The sequence below is a fragment of the Macrobrachium rosenbergii genome, chromosome 26 (assembly GCF_040412425.1).
Source record: "Macrobrachium rosenbergii isolate ZJJX-2024 chromosome 26, ASM4041242v1, whole genome shotgun sequence".
Classification (NCBI taxonomy): domain Eukaryota; kingdom Metazoa; phylum Arthropoda; class Malacostraca; order Decapoda; family Palaemonidae; genus Macrobrachium; species Macrobrachium rosenbergii.
This window is the reverse complement of record NC_089766.1, coordinates 49,990,973-50,006,261: the sequence shown is the minus strand read 5'-3', so window position 1 is coordinate 50,006,261 and position 15,289 is coordinate 49,990,973. Positions and strand designations below refer to the sequence as shown.

The 15,289-nt window shown below is 36.7% G+C and overlaps 1 protein-coding gene across 1 annotated transcript in view; it reads left to right on the top strand.

Annotated features, from left to right (window-relative positions):
• The window catches only part of Gart (trifunctional purine biosynthetic protein adenosine-3 Gart), a 29,778-nt gene that overhangs the window by 12,561 nt on the left and 1,928 nt on the right, over positions 1-15,289 (top strand). The window contains 11 exon segments of the mRNA XM_067128538.1: positions 1,806-2,025; positions 4,930-5,149; positions 5,762-5,960; positions 10,723-10,971; positions 11,506-11,598; positions 11,601-11,708; positions 12,768-12,911; positions 13,126-13,265; positions 13,487-13,603; positions 14,297-14,554; positions 14,836-14,951. Of these exon segments, the coding sequence (XP_066984639.1) occupies positions 1,806-2,025; positions 4,930-5,149; positions 5,762-5,960; positions 10,723-10,971; positions 11,506-11,598; positions 11,601-11,708; positions 12,768-12,911; positions 13,126-13,265; positions 13,487-13,603; positions 14,297-14,554; positions 14,836-14,951 (1,864 nt within the window).

Here is a 15,289-nt window from a genome sequence, read left to right as displayed (position 1 = left end):
CTCGTATTCACTGTCTTCTTTGGAGATGCTGTTGCCACATAGCCACTTACGAATGAGGTCTCTGCAGCTATATCTGTCAGTGTTGATCAATTGCTATTCTAGATGTCTTACCTATCAGAGTCTCAGCGCTGTTGGTGGATCTCCATTGGTAGAAGGATCTAGGTAATACGGTATGAAAGTTGGTGTTCCTCTGTTTCAGAAAGACCTAGAGCTACTTTCTACCGAAGCATGAACTCACAGTTTGGAGTGTTTCTTCTGGACCAGCTGACAACAGGAATGTGGTTGAAAGTTAACATGAATTAACAAATCAACTTCCTGGAAATGAAGGCAGTTTTCCTGTCTCTTTAATCATTTGTTGAGGTTTTTGTGAGCTGCAGCCATCAAAGTTATGGCCAGCAACTCCATGAATGTAGCATATCTCAGAAACTAGGGAGGAATGAGATCAAAAGTGCTGTGATGCAACAACATTGGCAATCTTCTCTGACAGGTTAGAGGCAAACAATGTCAAGATTGTCCCAAGCTTTATACTAGGGGAAAAGTGTTATTGCAGAAAGTCTCGGCAGAGGGAACCAGATTCTGCCTTCGAAGTGGTTGCTGGTCCTTGGTACCTGCAAGGCCCTTTGGGAACTGTGGGGCTGGCACCTAGTGGACCTGTTCACTGTGAGTCAGAACCACAATCTTACATTTATTGTTCAACACAACTGGATGTAGTGGCTTGGAAGCTAAATGCTGTCCTTCACAACTGGGACATTCCTGCAATGTACTCCTTCCCTCCACAAATTCATTTAGCATGTATGTACAGAGCTAAAAATCACCAACCAGTCGTTCCTTAGTAGCCCAATCAAGAATAGTTTGCCATTTTTTTTGCATCTCTTAGTGGTTCATTCCAAGACCTGCCTACTGGGATGAGGTTTCTGTGGCAGCAACACTGCCATAGGTTTCATACAACCCAGGAATGCTATGTCTTCTTGCTTGAAGAGATCAGTGCTTTTCAGTAGTCACTGCTGCAAACATTGCCATTCCTGTTGAGCCTCAACCATCAAACTGTACCAGTCAAAGTGGAGCAAGTTTGTCAGTTGGAGTAGCGAGTGGGACATTGATCCACTCAGTGCTTCTATCCTTGTGACTGTTTACTTCTTTATCTATCTCCACCACCTGATGAATTTTTATAATAGTATAAAACTGATTTTTTTCATACAAACCTATTAGTCATAAAGAAATACTCAACACTCAATTCCCTCATTCTAGCTTTTTGATAAGCTTCACATAAAAGAGTGAGGAAGGCAGTTACTACCTACTGATGGGCCCAAGGTGTACGCACATGTATCACAACCTCCCTTTTTTTGTTATTAATTATATACTGTATTACATGTCTAGGGGAACTCATCAAAGTGATTTATGGCCAATTATAACTGATGGGTTTTATGAAAAAATGTTTAGGGAAAAAATGTGCATTATTTTGTGAGTCTTGTATACGTGCAACTGAAATATAGCGGAAAACACACAGTATATAATAAAACATGAAATATGAGTAACACTAAAACAGCTTTGGTTAGGAAGAACTGAAACTTGACAGATTTGTTGTAAATACCCATGGCAAGATGTGAATGAAAGAAAAAAGTGAAGAAAAACAAAAATTGTGGTGCTTGATCGCCATAAATTACCAATAGTGTGTATTTTTCATAACTGTACGTGTTACGTATAGTCCAGTGAAATTTTAACCCCAATAAATTATAAGTTTGATCTGGTTATATTCCTCTTAACATTATTACCTTCCAAAATATGATGGATTTTTCTCATTTTAGGTGTTGAGGAGGTAAGCAAAGAAGAGGGAGTGAAGGTGTACCAGGCAGGGACAAAAATGGAAAATGGGAATCTTGTCACCTCAGGAGGGAGGGTGCTTGCCGTGACTGTTACCGAGTCCTCTTTGGCCTCTGCTGCTTCAAAAGCAACAGAAGCTGCCTCTCGAATCGCCTTTGAGGGAGCCTTCTTCCGGAAGGACATCGCTGCTAAGGCTGTCGCTAGGTTAGCTTGACTGATTTCTAAATTTTTGTCTCAAGTTTATTTGACAATTTTTACCTGAGTCCAGATCTTATCTAAAATTAGCTAATTTCAGACAGAGTACAGTAATACAAAAGTATCATACAGTTTATATGAGCTTTTCAGTCGAGAAACATGCCAAGTGCCATTTTTAAAATATAATAAATTAAATAAAAAAAATACTTTGACCCAGGATGGCACTTGGCATGTTTCTCGACTGATACCCTCATATGGTCTTCATGGTACAAGCCTTAACCTCAAGATGTTATTAAATTATGGTAACCAATGCTCAGTAATTTCTGTTAGCCTTTCCTTATTTTCAGGCTTTTGTTGCATCATTCATTTTCCCATAAAAAGATCACATTAATCGTTTTATTATTTGTATTAATGCCAATAAATGTTTCCTCAGTTTTACATTACTTTTACTTTTCACTCGGTATGGTATCTTAAGTTCATATCTGGAGAATCATTACAATGAAGCCTGAGACATATTCTTGCCTCTTACCTTGAAAGTTGGAAGATAAGAGCTTAGGTTGCATTACTTTATCACTAAAAGGCTCCTTTAAGAATCCAATTCTTGAGGTATTACGTGAATGGTACAAGAGCCTCTAAACCTCTCTAGACAACCAAGCTCTAAAGAATGGCTATTTCTGTCAAGGAGGAGATTTACAAAATGGATTATCCCACCATTCTAAAATGGCTTGTCCTAGAAGATTATTTTTGTATTTATTATAATGAAAATAATTTAGAAAGAGAACCTGAACTAAAATGTTGAGAATATAACAATAAAATGCACTTTACTCCTAAGAAAACTTAATAGTCTGTTGGAAAATCAGGAAATTTGGATTGATGTAATGTTGTACATCATGGTACCATATACACATCCAAACTACTTGGTACTGCACTGCATTCATATTCACTATACAAATGAAAAAATTAGTTGAAGTTTTGAACCTTGCAAGCAGATCTAAGGAGAGAGAGTTGTCATTTATTCAGATGTTGAAAATGCTTAGGAGTCCATGCATTTCATTCTTTGATTCGGGGGCCCAAGAATGGCAACTGTTTCATAATGGTACCTTAGAAATGGTACAGTATGCAAGAAGATCAAAATAGCTGTACCATCTAAAACTGTAAATACAGTACTGCATTTATAAGTATCTTCATTGTGATATGAAGCAATACACATGGCTGTACAGTATACCTTAAAAGAAGTTGCAAGATGGATGTTCTCTCCCTCCGAATAAGTAGACACTGCTGGTTTTAGCAAGACGTAAGGTTGAGCATACGTAATTTCACCAACAATTTACTTTAAAAGGAAGTGGTGAAGTGGATTATGCATACTGAAGTAGACTGCTAGCAGTGGAGCACATGTTCATGCACTGGCCTTTGTAATCACATGCAGAGATCACCACCAGAGTAAATCTGTGGTTGATATTCTTGGGACTAGGGTGAAGGCAGTCCCCAGTTTACGACGGGTCCGGCTTACGACGTTGCGAGGTTACGACACTTTTCAGATATATTCATCAGAAATTATTTCCCGGTTTACGACGCATGTTCCAGGGTTACGACGCGTCATACGCCAATCCGACGGAAGAAATATGGCTCCAAAACGGCAGAATAATAAAAATTTGGAGGTTTTTTTGATGAAAAACTCTATAAAAATGCAGTTTACATCGTTTTCAACACACTCAGAGCATTAAAAGTAAGGTTTTCTTGGGATTTTCGACTATTTTTCGGTTTACGACGCAGCACGGACTGCCTGTACTGTGAAGCAAATTTTTTATGTAATTTAGGTTTTCACTCCAATATCACCACATTTTTGTTGAATATTCCTTTATCCTCACTTTAACATTCTCATTATGTGTTAATTTTAAGCTTTTGCATTTTACACTGGACTTGTTCTTGTTCTCTACTATTTCTTGATCCACTAAGGTAAAGAGTGGCCTTCTTGGCCACATTCATTCATATATCTACACAGATTATTGTACTGTACTGGTACAACTTGCTACAGATCTTTTATACCATTACTGGAACACTGTTTTCCAGTGTGGACTAAAGAAGTCTCTTTGTAAATTTGTTATTATTTAGACAAAACTGCGTGCAATGGTATTTTCTTTTTCAAGCATCGGTTTTTATGATTAAGACTATCACTAAGGGGCCTAATATTTGGCCATCTTACATAATCTTCATTTCATTGTGCAACTGGAGACTAATACATGCTATGTGCTTGCAGTGCCAAATGTCTATATTCTATATTGTGGATCAATAGCTGGAAACTGTGGAATGGTGACTTTAAAACTATGGAACAGTGACTATGAAACTGGGTAACGAATACATAACACTGTGGAATGACAGCCGTAGACTCTAGTACTGTGACTGTAATATTGTGGAACAAACTAAAATTGTGGAACAGTCTTTCAGTGCAATTGATGTTGATGCAATTAGGTCAAAAAGGCTGAAATATTAATTCATAGCATTATTTACATTGTCTTACCATTCCTGGCTTATATCACTGTTTAATATTTTGTGGGTACAACATACACTAACTGTACATTGCACAGCAAATATTCAGTTTTCATTTAAGAACACATCCTTTGGGCAGGCCCTATGAGTCTCCAGATGTGATTCAGGGGTCTCACCACCCCCATGGAACCGAATGTTCTAAATTTTAGCCTCCACATATCTTGATAGTTGAGTACACGATTGCATTCTATTGTATTCAAATTATGAGCATTCTCTGGATTAAAATTTTATATAAACAGGATAATCAACTGAGTACTGTATATGTACATTGTCATTTCTTTATGAATTATTTTGACGCATCTTTGTAATCACATGAACCAATGATGTAAAAGACAAATTAATAAATTTATTGCCTCCCTACCATAGGTCCACTATTGGTCAAGGAGTCACTTACAAGAACAGTGGTGTTGACATTGCTGCCGGGGATGCATTGGTTGCTGCCATTAAAGAGGTGGCAAAGTCCACCTCTCGTGCTGGTGTGGTGGGAGGCTTGGGGTCTTTTGGTGGGATATTTGATATGCACGCCTCTGGTTATAAAGACCCTCTGCTGATATCTGGGACAGATGGCGTTGGTACAAAACTTAAGGTGAGATTTTCAGAAGACTTGAGATAATTGTTCTGGACTGTGCTATAGCATTTTGACTTACAGAAAGGACAAAATATATTTTATTAAAAGCTACCAGAATTAAATTTCATCCACGTTCCATTCATACAGTTGTTCCATAATGCTAAAACACACTGATAGTGTCAAAAGTATATTTCATAAGACTAGAATTCTTTACTTCTTATTCATCTGGTTTCTGTTGATTTTCATTTTTATTATTTATTGACTGGTGTAACATAATGGAGTATTAATTAATATCAGCAGTAACTCTGTTTCTTTAAGCTGAAAGTTTGCTGTTACAGCTTAGTTTCCTTTTGATGCCTTACAAAAATGGTGTGAAATCTGTTATAACGGCTCTCACGTTGTCTAGCAAATACCTAGACAATTAAGCAAAATAGAGTGCTGGTTTTATTTTTATTTTTACCTGCATTTAATGTGTATTCTCATAAGTAGAAAAAGTGAAAATCATTGTATTTCTATCCAATTGAATAAATTCTTATACTTGTGTAGAGTTATGTGACAGTCACGAAGCTTGAAACTGTAGGTCTTATAGTATTTGCATTTGGCATTCAACAATTCATACATACATTTCAGGTGGCACAGGCAGCTGGTATACATGGTACAGTAGGACAAGATCTTGTTGCCATGTGTGTCAATGACGTCCTAGTCCACGGAGCAGAACCTTTATTTTTCCTGGATTACTTTGCGACTGGACGTCTGGACGTGGGAGTTGCTGCTTCTGTTGTGAAAGGTGTAGCGGAAGGATGCCTTTTGGCTGGATGTGCACTAATAGGCAAGTTCTAGTCTCCCGTTGCTTTAATGGTGCCCAAATTTTTGTCTTTTCATTGATTATTTTTCTTTACAGAACAGTTTAAACAGATAGCAGAGTCACATTACTAGAGTACAGTACCACGCTGCTGGTAATTGAGTAAGATAGAAGTTGGAAAGCTGGACAGCTTTTCTTACTGGAAAAGAACAAAATGAAATGGAAGAATAGTAAAATTCAGAAAGTAGACAGCCAGGGACCAGAAGGATGTTGCAAAGAACCTTCAGTATCATCTATAGTGTGCCAAGCAAGGCAAACTGTAGGCAGAACCCCTTCTACATCTTCATTTTCCAGAATTTGTTTTTCAGACATTTAATCCTGTACAGTACATTGGTTTTAACTTATCAATATCCTAAGTGAGCAATTCGGAGATCTTTGTGTTAAAGACTTCAACATATTCATCTGAACTATAACGTTATATTTTTGTTATTAAACTGGTCATTTCACGGGCCGTACAATCTTATTCAGTTTTGAAGTAGTACAAACTACTTTCAAACTTGAGTTTGTTCACTTGTATCACATACATCAGATTTACAGTATTTATCCATTATGAATTTATTTGGCAGGAAGTACCATATTCCCAGTATATTTTTGTTGCCTTAGTTATTCAAGAGAAATTTAGAATTCATTCAAGTAATTTCCATTTAAAGAGACTCACGAGAATATCTTAGCCTCTGATATCACCAACAGATATTCAGAGCTAGGGGTTATGGAAGCCTGTCTAAGACATAATCATGGCAATAGTTCTGGCAGTATTTGCTGCTATATTATAATGTACTACTACTATACCTGTACTATAGGTAAACCAAAATGTCGTGGCGGGTGACAAGAGGTCTGGTCAGAATGCTTCGTGTTTGAATCTAAAAGTTTAGGACTTTTTCCCTTGTAGACACAGGTAAAAATCTCATCAGCTTATAGTAAAGCCGGATAAGTTCTCTACTGGATGGCGCGAGACCAATCCCTCTTCCACCCACACTTTCACTTCTTTTTTTTTTCTTTTTCCCTCTTATTACAAATGGTTTACATCCTTAAATGTAAGTGCGACATAGCATTGAAGCAACCACGTATTTTAAAACAATGTTAAAATTCATAATGTCTTAAAGAATTGTTGTCTTTTTATTGTATTCATTCTTACATTTAACGCAATTATTTCATATCTTTGTAATATACATTTTTCATCTGTATATTTTTCTGCCTTATTGAAAAAGGGTAATGATAACTTACATAATAAGATCAAGTTTTTTTTTATTTAATACATATAAAAAGAAAAGCAGTTTAGGCATATAATGAATATTAAAAATTATATATTTTACAATCAATAAAATCCGTAGACATTCAATCGTCGTCGTCGTCGTCGTCATCGGATGGGCGTCATTCAATTACAAAAGACTCCATTAAGTGCTCCACATAATCATCTCCTTCAGAATCTTCCATCTGAAGTTTTTTCACATGCTTATAAGCATTAGCCCAGTTTTCCTTAGTGACCTTTTGAATGGCTTCTTGCAATAACGGTCTTAAATCCACCATTTTAAAATTATTTCTCTGAGAGACATAATTTTTGACCTGCCCCCAAATCAGTTCTATGGGGTTATATTGGCAGTGGTACGGAGGAAGCCTGACGACCCTGTGGCCATGTTCACGAGCCAGCTTATCAATGACATATTCTTTTTCTGTCGTGCAGAATGAATCTTCACCAATTGCAGCAACTCACACTTCCGCATGTCGTCTGTCAAATCTGCCCCTTTCTTGATTAGCCATTCTTTTATTGCATTTTTTTTTATCAGCTGTCGTTGGTGGCTTGTCAGTAGCAACAGAATGGTACGAGGCATTGTCCATGACGATGACTGATGAAGAAGGGATGTTCGGGAGTAGCTGGGATTTGAACCAATTTTCAAAGACGAAGCGATTCATTTGTTGGTGGTAATCTCCGTCATTTACCGCCTTAAAAATCAATTTTGCATTTTGGACGAAGCCTTCCCTACTGTCAGCATGAAGAATGATCAACCTGGCCCCTTTGCCAGTAGGGGGGTTAACTCCTATTGCTTTTTTTCTGTCATTGGTAGTCCAGCACTTTCCAACGGTATAATTTTGGTTCAACCAAGTTTCGTCAAGGTAAATAATTGGTTGATCTTCATTTTCTTGAACCTTTTTCATAATACGTAAAAACTTGGTCCTTGTAGCTGCAACATCATTCCTCTCTAATAAAAATTTTCTGCTGTTCACTCGCCCATAATAAAATCCGAGCTCGTGTAACAACTTCCGAAGAGATTCTTTACAACCTTTAAAGTCAATATCTCGTCGGGCTTCTTCCCAGATTTTAGCAATAGTAGGTAAATCCTGTCTTGCATAAAACCTTAGCACTATTCGTCGCAATACACATTTATCAAAATCATCCAGCGCGGTTACTGTACAAGGACGACTTCTTTTCCGGTCATTCAACGTTGGTTCTCCATATTCTTTTCCGGTATTTCTCCCTTCCCTGATGATTCGTTCCATACTCCTCCTTGGAATTTTGGTAGCTTCACATGCCCGATCGTAAACTCTTGTCACATCAGTCAAGGGCCCATTGTTTACCTTTTCCATCGCGAAGTAATTGTGTACATGGTATGCAATTGACCTGGCTGAAGCAGGAAGAACACGTTTCTCAGTTTTTTCCGCTCTTTCCATGGCTGAAGCAGGATGAACATGTCTACAAGTACCTTCTTTACAGGGTGAGTCGAGTGAATGACAATGCACATACACAAAACGCTGTCATATATAGGCGGAGATGAGAGACAAAACTATTTTTATAGCTTTATAATGACGAGTTAAATCCTAATCGCTAGGGTGGGGTCGGGAAAAGAATACAGTTCTGCCAGGTCTATTTATCCTACCATTAAAAGTCCTACCATTATCTGTTACCCCTTTTAATTCGTGGGTCCGTTATTTTCCTCTGAAAAGCTCTCTATTCTTCCAAGCTCTGTATTTCCATAGGCCTACTGAACGTCCACACTTAATTTATACTTAGTTTTGTGTTAATTTAACTATATATATTTGCAAATTCCAAGCTCAGAGAAGCTCTCCCATTTGTTTATATATATATATACATATATATATATATATATATATATATATATATATATATATATATATATATATATATATATATATATATATATATATATATATATATATATATATATATATATATATGTATATATATATATATGTGTGTGTGTGTGTGTGTGTGTGTGTGTGTGTGAATGTCTTTTACTGTATGCATATGAGAGAGAGCGAATGGCATAAATATACATAAATTATACAAGTGGAAATAATCGGCAAAAATGAATCAGAAACCAATTATATTTACGTTGTATAACTTATGCTACCTTCATATATTACAACATGATTGGGAATATTTGATTTGGCATCGGTCTATATGCGCACACAAACACACACACACAAAGGATACTCAAGGTCACATTTAGAAGAAATGAAAGCAAAATCCGGGATAAATACGGAGCTAACACTCCTCTGTGTGCTTAATCCGCCTTTACCGCTGAGATTTTAGGCTTAAGGAGGTCAGTTTCCTTAAGGGTAAAATGACCAAAGGGATCTTAACTCATGAACGATATAGTCCGGGAAAACCGTCCTCTCACCCGCCACGACATTTTGGTTTACCTATAGTTTTACTAATACTAAAACCTGAAAGCTGGAAATTTTGCTAGCATTTTATTCACTTAGTAAATAGTTCAGTCTCTTCTATATGCAGTGAGTCTTCCACATATACATATAACTGTTGAAATAGATATATATACAGCAGGCAGATTTGATAAAGAGCTATTAACAGCATTCATCATTTATTTTCTGAAGAAATTTTTTTCTCTCCCTACTCTCTGTGAGACATATCAGTACAGGCAGTCCCCAGTTTACAACGGGGGTTCCGTTTTTACGCCGCGTTGTAAACCAAAATCATCATAAACCGAAAAATCATTGAAAATCGTCAAAAATCCTAAGAAAACCTTACTTTTAATGCTTTGGGTGTATTGAAAATGATGTAAACTGCATTTTTATTGAGTTTTTCATAAAAAAAACCTCAAAATTTTTATTATTCTGCTGTTTTGGAGCCGTATTTCTTCTGTTGGATCGGCATAGGACGCATTGTAACCCCGGAACACGCGTCGTAAACCGGGAAATAATTTCCTGATGAATATATTTGAAAAGCATCATAAACTCGGAATGTCATAAGCCGGACTCATTGTAAACTGGGGACTGCCTGTAGTCTTCTAGTTAAAGGACTCCATCAAATTATTTCTTGCCAATCATTTTTAATACTGTAGCCGACTTTCCCATTATGAGATAGTTTGACGGATGGTTTAACCCTTTATCTGTTATAGGTGATATTCTTTCACCCAGTGGCTTACGATTTCTATATTTCCTTTTATCAGCCCTTCAGATCACTTATGATGCACTATGCAAAATCCAAAACCCAGTCCATGAGTCACTTATGATGATCTACTGTCATTTTTGACAATTTTGAATTTTTCATTTTGACTTCTGCTTTCCTTGTTTTCATTAACCATATTAAAGAAATGTACAAGTATTCCGCTTGACAACCCCACAAGAACGAATATCACAGCTTAGATTAGTTTCCTAACAGACAGTGAACAAGTGAAGTACTGTTTTTGACTCTGGGACAGATAGGATTCATGAAGACCTGGTAACTGAAAGGGTTAATTTCTTTTTTCAGGTGGTGAGACAGCAGAGATGCCAGGAATGTATTCTCCTGGCGAGTATGACTTGGCTGGGTTCACTGTTGGTGCTGTCGAGAGGCAGAAACTGCTCCCTAGGAGAGATTCCATTGTGGCTGGAGATGTTCTCCTAGGTCTAGAGTCATCAGGATTACACAGCAATGGTTTCAGCCTTGTGAGACGTATTGTCGACTCTGATGGTTTGGGATATGATGATCCTGCTCCCTTCTGCTCCAACTCTTCTCTAGGTATTGCCAAATTCACTGTGTTAGTATGTATATTAACTTCAGACTGCATTTGGCATTGACAAAATAAGTCATTATTTATCCATTTAAGTATGGACATAAAGCTTATTTTTTGTTTATCAAGTGGCTTAATTTCATATAAGGATCTATTTTCTGACTGACATTAATTTTGGTTTTTGTCCCATACACAGTGTAAGACTTCTGATATCATGAGATCAACTTTTCAGTGCTTATTTGGGGGTTTTCCATATTTTCTTAATGTCCGAATAGCCTACCCAGCTGGTTGATTGTTTTTCTGTTGGGCAAAATCTGTGATAGTGCATTTAGTACATTACCATTGTCTTATCCAGGTTAAAACCTGGCATATAATAGCTTTTTCTCTGGTATATTTAATTTAACCTAAAAATTTTTATTGGAACCATTTTTGATAGGTCTTCCCCAGAAATAGAGGATCTGTCAAAATCCCTTTAGTACATTACTGTCTTATGTAAAAAAATCTATATTATAACATAATTTTTATTTCTTTGATACTTCCAGGATCTGAACTGCTGAAGCCTACAAAAATCTATGTCAAAGATGTTCTTTCTGCCATGCAGAGTGGCCTTGTAAAGGCTGCAGCACACATAACAGGTGGGGTTTGACAGAAAACTTACCCAGGGTCATGCCTGACCATTTAGCTGCAAATTTACAGGCAAAGTCATGGACCATGCCAAAAGTGTTTCACTGGCTTGCAGCACATGGTAAGTATTATGCATTTGCAATGTACACGTGGCCTATGAGTTTTCCTTGGGTTCTAACTTTTATAATCCCTCAGCTAATCATGGCTATTTACCAGAATAATTTGATTTTCTGCTATGTACGGGGATTATGATAGCTTTGTTCAGCTACCTTTTCAGAAGCTGATACATTTTAACGATTCATATCTTAAAATAAATGATTAGTATTAAGTAGATTTGAGTCTTGATTTTTCAAGTGTAGACTTTACTATAAGGTCTTACATATCAGATTTAGCTGTTATCAGAAGACAAGATCCCCAAAGCATTTGGTGCTGATGTGTAATTAATTAAAACACCTGTTAGACCAGTTAAGTTCAAATGAGGCACCCTAGAAAAGGGTATAATTTTGTTAAAATTTTGGAATATATTTTTGTTGGTTTTTCATTTACATTCACTTATAAATTTGGAAACCTTTTGAAACTTTATGATTTCCTGTAAGTTATTTAAATGCGGGGAACAAACACAGAGACAGGCTTTGTTACAGTAGATGTTGAATGCTGAGAGGGGGAGAGAGAGAGCAAGCAGAAATGTTTTGTATGTATGTTACAGCTAGTCCTGCATTTTATATCTAGGCCCATGTGGAGCTAAGTAATTTAGCATTTTTTTTAATGAGACTTTTTTTATATTGTTGGTGTTTTAGTTCAAGAGGGGAATTGAAGATTTACCTTCTTCATGGGCATATTGGAATATAAAATTTAGGCCAAAGGTCAAGCACTGGGACCTATGAAGTCATTCAGTGCTGAAAAAATGTTGAAACAATTGTTTGGAGAGGATGGAAAGCAAAATGGAAGAAAGAGAATATGAACATAGGTACTGTAAAAGGAATGAAAAGGGTTGCAGCTAAGGTCCAAAGGGATGCTGCAAAAACCTTAAGGAATGCCTGCAGTGCACCATGTGAGGTGCCCTGATGGCACTAAACCCCCCCCTATGAGGTTCATGGGCATATTGTATTTATACATTACAAATTCAAGTGTCTTAAATTTCATTTCCAATTTTTATTCTTGAGCAGTGATAATTTTGCAGGTATAACCAGTTCTGAAATGGCAAAAACCTTCAACTGTGGCATTGGCATGGTGCTAATAGTGGCTGCTAATGATGTCGCCAAAGTTCAGAAGTTAACCACTGATGAAGCAAAGGTCATTGGAGAACTACGACCTCTTCAGCCAGGTAAATGCCAGTTATTATGCAATCATACCAGTGCAGCTAAATGCTTTTAAAAGCTGACTTCTGGCTTTGTACTGATTTAATAACAGTGCTACAAATTACTAATACTCAATAAAATATAGATTAAAACTGAAGTATGAGTGATATCTATGAAGTCAAGTTTAATTACCTTAGTGAGAAGGGATATATTACATTTCCCAAAACTTATTTTATGCAGGTTCTCCCAGAGTTTGCATTAATGGTCTGGAAGAGATCTTCACCAAGGGAACAGCATCAATTAAGGCATGCAGTCCTACACTTAGGACCCAGCGCAAGAGGGTTGCTGTGCTAATTTCAGGGTCAGGCACTAACCTACAGGTAAATGTTAAGTTTAAGTCAGATTTCCTTGATTCACTGAGCATAAACTTGATGACCGATTGAAACTGATGTTAATTTGCCACTGTTATACCAACCTGGAGAGGATTTTTAGAACTTGCACAATTTATTGGAAGAATATTACAAAACTTTTAGTACTACTTATGATGGATTTTTTGGGATATTAAATCAAATGATGTGATAATGAATTTCCTGTATTGCAGGCACTTTTAGATCATACCAGCTCAGGTCTCAGTGCAGCAGAGATTGTTCTAGTTATTAGTAATGTTCCTGGTGTACGAGGGCTGCAAAGGGCTCAAGAGGCAGGTGTACCAACCAAGGTAAGACAAAATCTATTGTCTAAAGTTTTTTTGACAGATAACAATGCAAATTGACAACTTGGGTAGGTTCCTGACCATGAAATAAATCACAGTGAATTTAAGTACAAAAATTACTATGGCTCTAATAACGGAGAAAAAGTGTGTGCAAATATTTTCACTGATATATTTCATTTTTGTTGGACCTTTTAAATATAAAATGAAAGCCATTAATTTACTCATTTCAAGAATGTACTGTACACAATTTTGGTAAAAATAATGAAATTACCAGAAATATGTACTGTAATACATATAAAATTAGTAGTGCAGCTGTGTTAAAATGTAGGGGAAGCTGTACAGTTTTGTCCAATTTATAACGTATCTGCCCTTTTCATATTTAATTTGCAAATTTCTAGGAAATTATGGTAGTCATGTTTGGATGGATGTAAATTGGGAAGGTAATGGGTCTTGGTAAGTGCTGCAGTTCTTTAATTTTGTATCCTGAATAGAAATGTTTTTATTTTTTATGTATTATATAAAGGAAAACTGTAATGAACAATAACAGTGGAAAAAGTTACTGATGCAATTTGTTACAAAGGGAGGAACTTTACATAAGCCAATCTTTTATACCCACTGTGTAGAAAGATTGCTGTCTTAGTACTGTACTGTAATTCAGGCTGCATTTCCAACGTCTTACTGCTGATTTACCTTTTGCAGGTCATTCCTCACAAAAATTACAAGAGCAGAGAAGAGTTTGATGGTGCCCTAACCGAGGCATTAAAGACTGCAAAAGTAGAATTAATTTGCCTGGCAGGGTTCATGAGGATTCTAACCGCTGGGTTTGTCAATACTTGGAGTGGTTGCCTTCTCAATATCCATCCTTCCCTTCTGCCATCCTTCAAAGGGATGCATGCCCAGAAGCAAGCACTGGAAGCTGGTGTCACAATAACAGGCTGTACTGTCCACTTTGTAGCTGTAAGTAAAGTATTTGCCATGTTTCAACAATTACCAAGTTTTTGTTTATTGTGAATCAGTACTGTACTTTGTAAAAATTCTTTATACAGTAGGTTTTTCTGTGGTGAGTACAGTTTCCCATATTATTGTTATGGATGGACTAGCCTCCTTACTGCACTTCTCAGTGATTTTCACTGCCATACGAGTACTGTACAAGAAAATCTCACGACCATTAACAGCCCTAGAGAAACCACAAGCAATCAAGTGTTTGGAAAATAAAGATAATTTTTTATAATTTTCAGGTAGAAGTTGATGGAGGAGCAATAGTGACCCAAGAATCTGTTCCTGTTTTGCCAGGAGACACAGTAGATATTCTTTCTGACAGAATCAAAACAGCTGAACACAAAGCATTCCCAAGGTGGGTTGAAATCTATCTTTTTTCTGTGACAAGGTGTGATGATTTTCATTAAAGCTTTTAAAATTTAGTTAAAAATGTATGCAACAAAACAAATACATTACTGTTTAGCTTTCCTACAAAAGCGAAATACAGTATTTGAAAATAGTCTAAACAGGGTGCAAAAACTTTTATTAGTTGTTAAAAGTTCTACATCTGTTGGTATGTCTAGTTATTTAAAGCAGTAAAACTAATAGACTTCCATTGAGACTGGACCATACCTGGTGGGACACTGACGATGATATCATCACCTTTATACTTGCACAGTGTGTACAGAACACATCCTAAACTATTCCATTCAT